This window comes from Balaenoptera physalus, assembly GCF_965194825.1.
Source record: "Balaenoptera physalus genome assembly, chromosome: Y".
Lineage (NCBI taxonomy): Eukaryota > Metazoa > Chordata > Mammalia > Artiodactyla > Balaenopteridae > Balaenoptera > Balaenoptera physalus.
Genome location: NC_138904.1, coordinates 7,510,191 through 7,524,638, shown reverse-complemented (window position 1 = coordinate 7,524,638; position 14,448 = coordinate 7,510,191). Strand labels below are relative to the sequence as shown.

The window sequence follows — 14,448 nt, the reverse complement described above, 5'->3', positions numbered from 1 at the left end:
GGGAATGTTTTGGAGTCCAAGCTCACTCTGCTGTCTGCTCACCATCACTGATGACATTTTTGATTGGATTGTGGGAAGCTGACCTGTCTGTGCATTGTAGGTGGTTAATCAGAATGTCTCCACACTTTGCCAAGTGCCCCTGGGAAAGGAGCAAATCCCTACCCCCAACTCCATTCTTCTTGTAAAACCACTGCTGTCATGTTGTTCACCTTCATCTGCTTTGATATTTTATTCTGTCAGCATCAATTTTTACCACCAACAAACCATGTACATGTTTAAGGTCAGACAGACAAACAGGATGGAAATTTGCTTGAGTTTTGTTTTAAATAGCTAATTACGTATAGTCTACATTTTTAATTAGTCTTTTGACTTCAAATAGTATTATTAAAAAATCAAGTGTCTCTTGTAGCTTACTCTTCTAGCATCAGTGGGATATATCTCTATTTACTTATATTCCTTTAAACAGAGTTCACGTATCTAGTATCAGAAATTATAACACATTAAAAAAATGTAGGAGTTATAGTGTTACTGAACTAGACCTGGGTCTGACACCAGTTTGTGGTGAAGGAAAGTTCAGCCTTTATTGATTGCAGGGTGCCATCAAGAAGTCAAGGCAACTAATGCTCAAAAAAACTCAAACTTCCTGATGGGTTTCAGGGAAGAGTTTTTAAGGGCCAGATTTGGGGTGGGCGGGGCATGCGTGTGTGATCAGCTCCTGCGCAATTCTCTGATCTGGCTGATGGTGAGGTAACAAGGCGGATGTCACAGGTGTCAGTTAACACTGTCAATTCTCAGGCTCTAGTAGGCCTGGGGAGCTGCGAACTCATGGTCATCAAGTAGTTAACATCCACCATTTGGTGGGGGTTTTCACATCTGTAAAATAGCTCAGGAATGTGCATCAAATACTGTTGTTACCTAGGTACTTCAGATAGGAGATAAAGCAGAGGGTATGGGGGAGGTGTCTGTCCCAGGTAGGCCCCAGAGGGTCCTGCTTAGTTACATCACTATGAAAGGCTGACGTGTAAGTACCTGGAGACTGTCTTTTTTTCCACCACCTTGTTCACCTTCATCTCCTTTGATATTTGATTCTGTCAGCGTCATCTTTTATCACCGACATGTATTTAGTGGTGGGTTACTAATCGGGTACTCAAGCCTGAGTTATGGGCGGATGCATTTAAATTCCTAGTTCTTACTAGGCATTATCTTTCATGAGAAAATCAGTGATACTCTTAATTTTGTTACTGAACTCAAGTCTGTGTACCCAACCAGCACACAGTGAGGCCAAACAATACAGAAACATTGGAGTTTGGAACAGAGAAAGGTTTATTGCAGGGGCGAGCAAGGAGAGTGGGGGACCTGTGCCCCCCAAAACCCTGAACTCCCCAAAGGGTTTCAGCAAAGCGTTTTTAAAGGCCAGGTGAGGAAGGGAGATGGTAGGGTATGTGATCAGCTCTGGCACAATTTTCTAGTTGGTTGATGTTGAGGTAATAGGACAGTTAATATTATCAGTGTTCAGGTGCCATTAGGTCTGGGGGCTCATGATCATCAGTAGTTAATTTTTTATATTTGATGGTGGTTTTAGCATCTGTAAACTCAGGAAGTGTGCATCAGATACTATGTAGGTACTTAGGAGCTACATCAGGATATGTGGCTGCTACAGCAGAGAATATGGGGGAAGGGTCAGTCCTGGGAAGACCCCATAGGGTCCTGCTCAGTTACAATTTTAGATGTGAATAATTATGTATTAATAAAGAAGCAAAAGGCACTGGCAGTGGTATGAATGTATAATGATGAGGGGGATATATATTGTGTGTTAGTATTCATTTGCTTAAATCATGGAAATTTCTATTGTTGATATTTTAAATATTTTTTGAGTCAGAAAACTCATTTGCCCATTAATTTAAGTAGATATAGAAAGTTAGAAACTATTACAGATTTGAAGTTTCTAAATAACATATGAGTTTAAAAAGTAAGAAAATAACCGAAGATTTATTTAGAATGCCTATATTAATTTTAAAATGTCAAATTTATTTTATTAATGTAAGTTTTTAAAATGATCAGTGTGGCCTAATAGTTTTAAGGTATTAAGTCTTTAATGTTAAAGTACTTCGGTAAGTTTTGTGTTTTGTATTATAACCATCTGCCAGGTAGAAATCATAGATGACTTGAGTAAGAGAGAATCTTGAAATTTTGTATTTCCTAATTATAGTGATTTCTGGGACTCAAGAGTAGATTCAGACTTTTAATTGTTTTCTTGATTTGGTACTTTTGCATAGTTAGCTAAGTGTATTAGAGAACCATTGACCAAAACTGCCTGCCTTCACCAGCCATGCATAGTGATAGCTGCTTCCCTGAGTTGTCTCACAGTAGGAGGTCCTGATGAATGTGGTGCTGCTGCGGAAAACTAACCTGGAGAATTTGGGAGGGGCTGAAAGGAAGAGGGACCATCATAAGTTGAAAAATGAACCCTTGATCAATTTTAAGCTGTTAACAACTTTGCACAGTGATGTTAATTGTATCACTCTCTAAAAACTTATTGGTATGTCTCCGGTCAGTAACGTGTTAAGAATAAGACAGGAAGATGTTAAGTTTCTAAGATCTCTTGTGGTTAGTGTTGATGCAGATAAGCAATAATCAATCTTTAATTAAGGTTAAAAAAGAGTTTTATTCAAGCCAAACTGAGAACTCTAGCACAGGGGCCAGCGTAGCCTCTCAGTAGCTCTGAGGAACTGTTCCTTGAAGCATGGTTTTCAGCACAGTCTTACACTTATCAGAACAAAGAACATATACCAAACATGACAGGGTTACATTCCTTCCAGGTTTCAAAAGAGATGGATACAGCTGGACAGCATGACCTTGGAAAGCGAACCTTGTCTTCCAAGGAGTGTTAACACGGACACTATAGGAAGGGAGTTTTTTATCCTTATCTTTGAACATGGAGTTCTTTATGTTAATGGTTAAACCAGATGTGCTATGTGTGTTTGATAGGTAATAGGTCAGGCTGTTTTAGTTCACACAAAGTTTAGGCTGAACCATCTAAAAGCCAGAATGACTTCCCCATATCTATTTTTTTTTTTGTCCATGCCACTCAGCTTTGCAGAATCTCAATTCCCCGACAAGGGATTGAACCTGGTACATGGCAGTGAAAGTGTGGAAACCTAAGCACTAGACCACCAGGGAACTCTCCTCCATATCTTAATACATGAAAAAGTTTCCCATTGTTAGTGACAACTCTGCAGAACATTGTTCTTTATGATGTTTTTAATAAATCATTTCTTCTTTTTGCAGACTTATGAAGTTAAAAAAAAGGGGATTCTTTAAGTGTTATTTTTTTCTCTAATAAAAGTGTGAGAGGTATCTGTGGGTATTGGGGTGGGATAATATTCAAGTTAGTATGTTTGAAATATATGAGGAGCATTAGTAAGAAAACAATTGACGTATTTTCCAGAAAATACACTCAATTGTGTATGGTGGTCTAAAAGCTAGTGTTTCTTTGCAAAGATAGCTGATCAGTACAGATGGTAGGTACTGTTGAGCAACTTGGTTCAATAGAAATGTTGTGAAGCACAAAATTTTAATGTCTTTTGTGATTTTTAAATTTTATAACAACTGTATTAGAAATAGTAAAAAGAAACATGAAATTAAATAATATATTTTATTTAACTTAATGGTTAACAAAATTGTTAGTGAATATTTTACTGTTTTGTATGCAGTCTTTGTAATCTGTTGTCTAGTTTACAATTACAGCACATCTCAATTTGCACTTGCTACATTTCAAATGTTCAAAAATCACATGTAGTTATTAGCTCCCTAAATTCAAGAAAGTTCTTTCTGTGTTTATTTGAGAGTAGTTTTGTTATGTGAACAAGAATCAAAGTTATAATTTAGTTATACAGTTAACAAAGTCATTAAGGGAACTCCTAAGTTATCTTATTTGGCAGGTTTTAGTCCCCCCTTTTTTCGTATGGGAGAGCACTTTGATCATCAGCAGTGGCTCCTTTAATATGTAATTAGAAAGCTGTTTCTTCTAATTTCTGAGAGAAATTGAGTCCTGTGTCTGTGGTAGAGCTGACACTGATTGTTTTGATTTCTCAGGTGATCTCATGGGGTGTATATGTGTTCTCAGAAAGGATACAATTAGGATTTTACCTTTTTCTTAATACTTATATTTTTCATTTCTAGGCTGTTCGCTGCTACGAATCTTTAATCTTAAAAGCTGAAGGAAAAGTGGAGTCTGAATTCTTTTGTCAGTTAGGTCACTTCAACCTCTTACTGGAAGATTATCCAAAAGGTAATCTTTTTCTCTTTTAAAATTTCTGCTTAATTTATGTTTGTGTCATATAAAAATGTAATTGCTTTTACTTTTTATCAAGGCACTTAGAACTGTTGTTTAGTTTCTTCTAAGCTCAAACAAAACAAGCAATGAGAAACAGAGTAGATGGAAATGTGAAAATTTTACGTAATTCCATGTAAATATTCAATAAATTTGATCATTGTGTAAAATTCATAACAACATACATGTGTGTTGCTGCTGTGCTTGCCTTTTTGAAAACCTGTGTTTAAAACCTTATCACAGAAAGAGATGTTGTTTGATATTTTCATCTATAAATACAAGTGTGGAACTTTTCGGAAGAGTAACCCTGGCGTGTTTTCCAACACCATCAAACAATTTTCCAGTTGTCACTGTTCTATAAATTTTACTCAATTTTGACACTATTTATCTGGAGATAAAACAGGTCCCACAGGTAAAGGACTCAGTCCCACGTGACTGTCCCTCTTTAGAAGCCAGTTGTGTCAGGATTGTTATGTGTCGTACTGATGATCCAGCTGTAAATCAGAGTTTCCCAAACCCCCTCCTTGAATTTGATTTATTTGTTAAAATGACTCACAAAGCTCAGGGAAACATTTACCAATTTATTATAAAGGATATTGTAAAGGATACAAATGAACAGCTAAATGAAGAGGTACATTGATGAGGTCTGGAAGTTTCCTGAGCTCAGGAACTTATTTCCCTGAGGAATTGGATGCATAAAATCTCAGTTTCCAGGAATTTATTGTAGAGCTTAATCTGCACGCTTTCTCCCACCTACCTGCCTCATCCTAAGGATACCTAAGGGCTCGCTGTTAAGTCATCTTATTAGCATTAAGTGAATAAGTGGCTCTTAAGAAAAACAGAAACACTCTTCACTCAGGAAGTTCCAAGTATTTTAGGAGCTCTCTATCATGAGACCTTAGGCCAAATATATTTTTTTAATGTATTGAAACACAAACAGCATTTCTTTTTTTTTTTTTTTTTTAAAGATTTATTTATTTTTATTGATTGATTGATTGCTATGTTGGGTCTTCGTTTCTGTGCTAGGGCTTTCTCCAGTTGCGGCAAGTGGGGGCCACTCTTCATCGCGGTGCGCGGGCCTCTCACTATCGCGGCCTCTCTTGCTGCGGAGCACAGGCTCCAGACGCGCAGGCTCAGTAGTTGTGGCTCACGGGCTTAGTTGCTCCGCGGCATGTGGGATCCTCCCAGACCAGGGCCCGAACCCGTGTTCCCTGCATTAGCAGGCAGATTCTCAACCACTGCGCCACCAGGGAAGCCCACAAACAGCATTTCTTATTTTTGTTCTTGATTTTTAAAAAACTTTCCATTTAAGTTAGAAAATATTCGAAAATCTGACATTTATTCATGGCATTGTATGGTATACTGATAATCTTCTCTAAGTTTGAGCTGTTGACTGAAAAAATGTACAACCAAAAGGTTGAGAGTTATGTTTTATTTGGTTGAAAAAACTGAGGACTTAAGCCTGGGACACAGCATCTCAGATAACTCTGAGAGATTGCTCCACAGAGACAAGGTGGGGAACCCAGGTGTATAGGAGTTTTTGCAGCAAAGAACAGGTAGTCGGAACATCAAAAGATTACTGATTTTTTCTTTTTTTTACATGGAGAACATATGTTTTCTTTCTTTCTTTTTTGCTTTTTTTTTTGTTTTTTGTTTTTGGCCTGGCTCAGGCTTTCTCTAGTTGTGGCAAGTGGGGGCTACTCTTCCTTGCGATGCGCGGGCTTCTCATTGTGGTGGCTTCTCTCATTGTGGACAGCTTTACTTCTTCCTTTCTGATTTGGATTCCTTTTAGTTCTTTTTCTTCTCTGATTGCTGTGGCTAAAACTTCCAAAAGTTTGTTGAATAATAATAGTGAGAGTGGGCAACCTTTTCTTCTTCCTGATTAGAGGAAATGGTTTCAGTTTTTCACCACTGTGAACTATGTTGCCTGTGGGTTTGTCACATATGGCCTTTATTATGTTGAGGTAGGTTCTCTATGGCTACTTTCTGGTGAACTTTTATCATAAATGGGTTTTGAATTTTGTCAGAAACTTTTTCTGCATCTATTGAGATGATCATATGATTTTTATCTTTCAGTTTGTTAATATGGTGTATCACATTGACTGATTTGCATATATTGAAGAATCCTTGCATTCCTGGGATAAACCCCACTTGATCATGGTGTATGATCCTTTTAATGTGTTTTTGGATTCTGTTTGCTTGTATTGAAGATTTTTGCGTCTATGTTCGTCAGTGATATTGGCCTATAGTTTTCTGTTTTTGTGACATCTTTGTCAGGTTTTGGTATCAGGGTGTTGGTGACTTTGTACAATGAGTTTTCGAGTGTTCCTCCCTCTGCTATATTTTGGAAGAGTTTGAGAAGGAAACTTGTTAGCTGTTCTGCAAATGCTTGATAGAATTCGTCTGTTAAGCCATCTGGTCCTGGACTTTTGTTTGTTGGAAGATTTTTAATCACAGTTTCAATTTCAGTGCTTGTGATTGGTGTGTTTACATTTTCTATTTCTTCTGGTTCAGTTTTGGAAGGTTGTGGTTTTCTAAGTATTTTTCCATTTCTTCCGTGTTGTCCATTTTATTGGCATATGGTTGCTTATAGTAATCTCTCACAATCGTCTGTATTTCTGCTGTGTCAAATTTTACTTCTTCCTTTGCATTCTAATTATGTTGATCTGAGTAGTCTTTTTTTTTTCTTTTTTTAAAAAATTAATTAAATTTTGGCTGCGTTGGGTTTTGTTGCTGTCTGCAGACTTTCTGTAGTTGCGGCAAGCAGGAGCTACTCTTCTTTGCAGTGCACGGGCTTCGCATTGCGGTGGCTTCTCTGGTTGCGGAACACGGGCTCTAGGTGCATGGGCTTCAGTAGTTGTGGCACGCGGGCTCAGTAGTTGTGGCGCACACGCTTAGTTGCTCCTCGGCATGTGGGATGTTCTTGGACCAGGGCTCGAACTGATGTCCCCTGCATTGGCAGGCACATTCTTAACCACTGTGCCATCAGGGAAGTTCCTCCTTTTTTTAGTGATGAGTCTGGCTAATGGTTTGTCAATTTTGTTTATCTTCTCAAAGAACCAGCTTCTAGTTTTATTGATCTTTGCTATTGACTCTTTCATTTCTTTTTCATTTTTTTTTTGATGTGATCTTTATTTCTTTCCTTCTGCTAACGTGGGTTTTTTTGTTCTTCTTTCTCTGATTGCTTTAGGTGTAAGGTTAGGTTGTTTATTTGAGATGTTTCTTGTTTCTTGAGGTAGGATTGTATTGCTGTAAATTTCCTTCTTAGAAGGAATTTGTTGCATTCCATAAGTTTTGGGATGTCGTGTTTTCATTGTCATTTGTCTCTAGGTATTTTTTGATTTCCTCTTTGATTTCTTCATTGATCTGTTGCTTATTTAATAGCGTATTGTTTGGCCTCCATGTGTGTGTATTTTTTACAGTTTTTTTCCTGTAATTGAAATGTAGTTTCACAGCATTGTTTTTGAAAAAGATATTTGATACAAATTCAATTTTCTTAAATTTACCAAGACTTGATTTGTGACCCAAGATATGATCTATCCTGGAGAATGTTCTGTGAGTGCTTGAGAAGAAAGTATATTCTGTTGGTTTTGGATGGAATGTCCCATAAATATCAATTAAGTCCACCTGGTGTAATGAGTCATTTAAAGCTTGTGGTTCCTTATTTATTTTCAATTTGGATGTTCTGTGAAAGTGGGGTGTTAAAGTTCCCTAACATTATTGTGTCAATTTTCCCTTTAATGGCTCTTAGTTAGCATTTGCCTTATGTATTGAGGTGTGCTTATCTTTTGTGCCTAAATATTTACATTTGTTATATCTTCTTGGATTGATTCTTTGATCATTATGTAGTGTCTTTCTTTGTCTGTTGTAATAGTCTTGATTTTAAAGTCCATTTTGTGTGATAAGGGAATTGGTACTCCAGCTTTCTTTTGATTTCCACTTGCATGGTATACCTTTTTCCATCCCCTCACTTTCAGTCTGTATGTGTCCCTAGGTCTGAAGTGGGTCTCTTGTAGACAGCATATATACGGGTCTTGTTCTTGTATCCATTTAGCCAGTCTTTTAGTTTCGGTTGGAGAATTTAATCCATTTACACTGAAGGTAATTATCGATATGTATGTTCCTATTACCATTTTCTTAATTGTTTTGGGTTTGGTTTATGTAGGTCTTTGTGTGTTTCTTGCCTCAAGAAGTTCCTTTAGCATTTGGTTTATAGCTGGTTTGGTGGTGGTGAATTCTTTTAACATTTGCTTGTCTGTACAGGTTTTAATTTCTCTGTGAAGTCTGAATGAGATCCTTGCTGCGTAGAGTAATCTTGGTTGTAGGTTTTCCCCGTTCATCGATTTTTTAAAAAAAATTTATTTATTTTTATTTATTTTTGTCTGTGTTGGGTCTTCGTTTCTCTGTGAGGGCTTTCTCTGGTTGCGGCGAGCGGGGGCCACTCTTCATCGCGGTGCGTGGGCCTCTCACTGTCGTGGCCTGTCTTGTTGTGGAGCACAAGCTCCAGACACACAGGCTCAGTAATTGTGGCTCACAGGCCTAGTTGCTCCACGGCATGTGGGATCTTCCCAGACCAGGGCTCGAACCCGTGTCCCCTGCATTGGCAGGCAGATTCTCAACCACTGCGCCACCAGGGAAGCCCAATCGATTTTTTTTTAATGTTTATTTTTATTTATTTTTTTGGTTGTGCTTGGTCTTAGTTGCAGCTGTTGTGTTCCTTAGTTGTGGTGTGTGAACTGTTAATTGTGGCATGAAAACTCTTAGGTGCGGCATGCATGTGGGATCCAGTTCCCTGACCAGGATCAAACCCAGGCCCCCTGCATTGGGAGCATGGAGTCTTATCCACTGCGCCACTAGGGAAGTCCCCCTTTCATCACTTTAAATATATTGTGCCACTCCCTTCTGGCTTGCAGAGTTTCTGCTGAAAGATTAGCTGTTAACCTTATGGGGATTCCTTTCTATGTTATTTTTTGCTTTTCCTTTGCTACTTTTAATATTTTTTTTGTATTTAATTTTTGATAGTTTGATCAATATATGTCTCGGCATGTTTGTCCTTGGATTTATCCTGTATGGGACTCTCTGCGCTTCCTGGACTTGATTGACTATTTCCTTTCCCATGTTTGGGAAGTTTTCAACTATAATCTCTTCAAATATTTTCTCAGACCCTTTCGTTTTCTCTTCTTTTCCTGGGACTCCTGTAATTTGAATGTTGGTGCGTTTAATGTTGTTCCAGAAGTCTCTTAGGCTGTCCCCCATTCTTTTCATTCTTTTTTTCTTTATTCTGCTCTGCGGTAGTTATTTCCGCTGTTTTATCTTCCAGGTCACTTACCCCTTCTTCTGCCTCAGTTATTGTATTGACTCCTTCTAGCAAATTTTTAATCTGATTTACTGTGTTTTTCATCATTGTTAACATTTCTTGCATCTTCTTGATCTTTTCCTCCATTCTTTTTCTGAGGTCCTGGATTGTCGTTTCTATTATTATTCTGAATTCTTTTTCTGGAAGGTTGCCTATGCTCACTTCATTTAGTTGTTTTTCTGGGGTTTTATCTTGTTTCTTCATCTGGTACATAGTTCTCTGCCATTTCATCTTGTCTGTCTTTCTGTGAATGTGGTTTTCGTTACACAGGTTGCAGGATTGTAGTTGTTCTTGCTTCTGCAGTCTGCCCTGTGATGGATGAGGGTATCTAAGAAGCTTGTGCAAGCTTCCTTTTTTATTTTTATTTTTGTATTTTCAGTAAATTTATCTTTTCTATTCTTTAGATAAAAGAAACCTTTTCCATGAAAAACATTCAGATTATGTATGTGCTTCAATGACTGATTATCATATGGGGTATAAATAGTTGAATATCCTGAATGAAGAATCAGAGCCAGTAACATCATAGAAAAGGAATCTCTGTGGCCTTGTATTATCGTCATGAGTAGCAAGTTGTTATAACAGTTTAATCATGGAGTTAATCAAAATTTCTCTGTTAACATTGAAAACTTTCAATCAAATATATAACTTCGCTGAAATAAAGAAATGTCTCCAGTATAAACTGGCTGTTACTGATAAATTAGTGCTTTGCCTTCTTCAACATCAGATTCAAAATGGTGATTGTTTTTCTGAGCTTCAGCCACAAAGAACTCTGCTAAATCAAAAGCAGCCCTCACAGCATTAGGTGCATGGGGAATGCCTTTTACTTTCCTCCATTCATAAGGTGCTTTCTCTGGATGCCACTGGACACCGTATACTGAATACTGATATCCTTCCATTGTTGAAATAAACTCAATACAGCCATCTGTATTTGTAGTTAATATACTGAAAGACGTCTTTAACTTTTCATTCTTTGTAAAATTCTTCACAGAGAGGCTCCACTTGTGGAAATTTGCAGTCAGAGGTTCTATTGCTAATGACAGCAGCAAGTCAGCAGGAAAATTCTGGAACATTCTGCTCTGTAGTGGACCTCTAGTGAAGTTAATTGGCATTTTAATTCCAACAGTGTCTGTGAGGGTTAATTAGCTCTCTCCATTGACCAGATAAGTAAGCTCTTTAAATCCAAGGCAGGTCCCCCACGTGGGAAAATAGTTTCCATTGCCAAAACTCTGGAATAATAAGAAATAATTGGGGTTTAGCTGTTCAGCCAGCTTGTAAAATATTTTGGCCTCGTGGGTGTAACCTGACTTGATGAGGTTAACACTTCCTCCAAGGAAAAGGGTCCCATTAATAGATTTGAAAAGCTTTTCATACTCTTTATCTTTAAGATACAGCTTTACGGGTACAACTCTCGCACCTGCGGACTCCAGATACTTTACATAGGATGCAGGAATATAATATTTTCTCAGGATTTTCATGTCCTCACTGTGGCATCTTTGCATTAATATTCCGATGATGGTGTTCTTGGAGGTTGGGGTGGGAGCAGCCGACAGCCCAAGGCTTGCCGCCCTGCACAGAACCAGTCCCAGCATGCTCAGCATAGGACTGAAGCTTGCCATTGCACTCGCTGCCTCCCGCTGCGTTTCAAAGGCACTGTGGGCGTGCAGCTAAGTGAGGCAGCAATGGACTCCTGTCCGATCCTGTGCAAGAAGCTTCCTGATGGGAGGGACTGGTGGTGGGTAGAGCTGGGTGTTGTTCTTGTGGGCAGAGCTCAGTAAAACTTTAATCTGCTTGTCTGCTGATGCGGAGGACTCGGTTCCCTCCCTGTTGGTTGTTTGGTCTGAGGTGACCCAGCACTGGAGCCTACCCGGTTCTTTGGTGGGGCTAATGGTGCACTCCAGGAGGGCTCATGCCAAGGAGTACTTCCCAGAACTTTTGCTGCCAGTGTCCTTGTCCCCGTGGTGAGACACAGCTGCTCCCCGCCTCTGCAGGAGACCCTCCAACACTAGCAGGTAGGTCTGGTTCAGTCTCCCCTGGGGTCACTGCTCCTTCCCCTGGGTCCCGATACGCACACTACTTTGTGTGTGCCCTCCAAGAGTGGAGTCTCTGTTTCCCCCAGTCCTGTTGAAGTCCTGCAATCAAATCCCACTAGGCTTCAAAGTCTGATTCTCTAGGAATTCCTTCTCCCGTTGCCAGAACCCCAGGTTGGGAAGCCTGATGTGGGTCTCAGAACCTTCACTCCAGTGGGTGGACTTCTGTGGTATAAGTGTTCTCCAGTTTGTGAATCACCCACCCAGTGGTTATGGGATTTGATTTTACTGTGATTGCACCCCTCCTAGCATCTCACTGTGGCTTCTCCGTTGTCTTTGGATGTGGGGTATCTGTTTTGGTGAGTTCCAGTGTCTTCCTGTCGATGATTGTCCAGCAGCTAGTTGTGATGCTGGTGCTCTTGCAAGAGGGAGTGAGAGCACGTCCTTCTCCTCCACCATCTGGCCCGAGGACTTAATGAAGCTCAGGTTCTTTATGTTTCATCACAGAAAGAATTCAGTGAGAGACAAAGTGATAGGAAGAAATGGTTTTATTTAGAGAGGTACACATTCCATGGACAGAATGCGGTCCATCTCAAAAGGCAAGAATGGCCTTGGGAGAAACACACTCCACAGGCATAGTGTGGGCCACAGAGTGTGGGCCATCTCAGATGGCGAGAGGCCCTGAAATATCAGTTTTAGGTTTTAATAATTGAGCCAAGACTGTAGTATCCGGTGATGTTTGCTGTGTTGACTTTAGAGCTTTCTTCTAGGAATATTTTGTTTCTGTCAAGGTCAGAAGTTTGAAAAGATGTTTTATCAATTTGGTTTTTTCTATAATTTTGGCATGTCAAAAGGGCTCGATCCTGGCCATTTAATAGCTCAGACAAGTGCTTGCAAGCACTGGCTCTGTTTCCATTGTACATAAAGACAGCTGGAGTTCCAGTGAGCGGCTGTCCGTCAGGGAGCTGCTTGTCCTTTGTGGCACCGTTTCTATTTGGGAGCCCAAGTCAGATGTGATGTGAACAACTTTCTGAGGCCAGTGTAATGGATCAGCTGCTTCTGAGTCTAGCTTCCCAAGGAGTACCCTTGAGTGAGGTTCAAGTGTTTTATATGTGTTGGTTTCTCCCTCCAACAGTCTAAAACTGCTGTGGGTGCTCAGAGCACTAGGTGATCAGCCTTATTGTACATGTGCCCTTGTGTCCGTGTCTCCCCCCACCCCCTCCCCGAATTTACTTAGTGGTTGTAGTGGGATCTCCTGTAGGACAAGTACATGGCAGAGGATTGATCCTCAGACACTTCTGCTAGATTCTCAGTTAGCTGAAAACTCTTTGTGGTCAAAAGGAGCAAAAGTCTCTGTTATGGGGCTTCCCTGGTGGCGCAGTGGTTGAGAATCTGCCTGCCAATGCAGGGGACACGGGTTCGAGCCCTGGTCTGGGAGGATCCCACATGCCGCGGAGCAACTAAGCCCGTGCACCACAGCTACTGAGCCTGCGCGTCTGGAGCCTGTGCTCCGCAACAAGAGAGGCCGTGACAGTGAGAGGCCCGCGCACCGCGATGAAGAGTGGTCCCCACTTGCCGCAACTGGAGAAAGCCCTCGCACAGAAACGAAGACCCAACACAGCCATAAATAAATAAATAAATAAATAAAAGAACGTGAATTTCTAAAAAAAAAAAAGTCTGTTATTTTGAGTTGATCAGGGTCAGTCTGTCATTTCACCAGCAAACAGTTCAGACCATATATGTATAACCTTTACAATTTAAGAGAAATTAAAAAAAAAAGGCAGGCCAACCCAGCTCACTTTACAGTTTCCTCTATGTCCCTGCCCAGGAAACGTACTGGTATCCCCTTAGGACTCCAAGTCCCAGGAAAACCAATTCAAATAAAATTCAGGACATCATTTAAAGCAATGATGTTTGGATATAAGGAGAACTCATTAAAGCACCTAAGGAATACTGAGAATGGAGGTGGGGCATAGGGCCTGTTCTGGTACCAAGTGCTGTGTCAGGGTGGACTTCAGGTGTCCCATCTCTGTTATTTTGTCAGCTACACCAAGGAAATATTGATGAAACTTTAATTAATAACCAAATTAAGAAGAAACAATAATTTTATGTGAGGCAAATCGAGGATTATAACCCCGGAGACAGACACTCTGAGAAGTGTTCTATTAGAAGCTGAAGACAGAGTCATAATACATTTTCAAGACAAAGAAGATAAAGGATCATATATCACATGACATACTGACATTTTATATAAAGTTCACCAAGGATGTGTAGTCTAGGTAAGCACGTATAAAGGTAGCAGCAAGTCACCATGGACCCCCTACAGAGTTGGAAAGAGCACTATTATTTAAGTTACATTTGCTAGCATTGGAAGACAGGAAAAAAATGATCCTTGTGGTTCAGCAGGCACTCCAGTCTTTAAGAAGGTCTGGTTAATGTGTAATACAGGTTGCACGCTGCACATTAGGGATAGAGGGAGGAGGTCCAAATGGACACACAGAGAGAATTTCATGTTTAAATTCTTTTGTCCTGCCTTAAAATATAAATTTTATTCGATCAGTGACATACCTTTGTCTGATTTTTTTGACTGATTTTATGGCTGAATAATGTTTTTCTGTATGGAGGGAGCACAGTTTGTTTATCCATTATATTTATTAATTAAAAAAATATTAAACATTTGGCTATTAATGTTAAGCCTTGTTTATCTTTAAGTACCCTATGGTGGTAGCAAT

At 39.7% G+C, this 14,448-nt stretch overlaps 1 protein-coding gene and 1 pseudogene across 27 annotated transcripts in view; one reads left to right on the top strand and one right to left on the bottom strand.

The window, feature by feature from the left end:
* Nucleotides 1-14,448, top strand: part of LOC309653428 (lysine-specific demethylase 6A-like) — a 164,280-nt gene that overhangs the window by 22,793 nt on the left and 127,039 nt on the right. For 24 of the 26 annotated variants that reach the window (XR_014259154.1, XR_014259155.1, XR_014259156.1 and 21 more), the window contains exon 3: nt 4,183-4,291. The exons of the other annotated variants lie outside the window; for them this stretch is intronic. Coding sequence is in view for 20 of the 24 variants with exons in the window: in XM_082448068.1 (XP_082304194.1) it covers nt 4,183-4,291 (109 nt within the window). In the remaining 4 variants the exon portion in view is untranslated. The remainder of the gene's footprint in view (nt 1-4,182; nt 4,292-14,448) is intronic. 26 annotated transcript variants of the gene reach the window in all.
* Nucleotides 10,172-11,296, bottom strand: LOC309653440 (gamma-glutamyl hydrolase pseudogene; annotated as a pseudogene). The gene has a single exon. The product of its transcript is annotated as a gamma-glutamyl hydrolase pseudogene (transcript).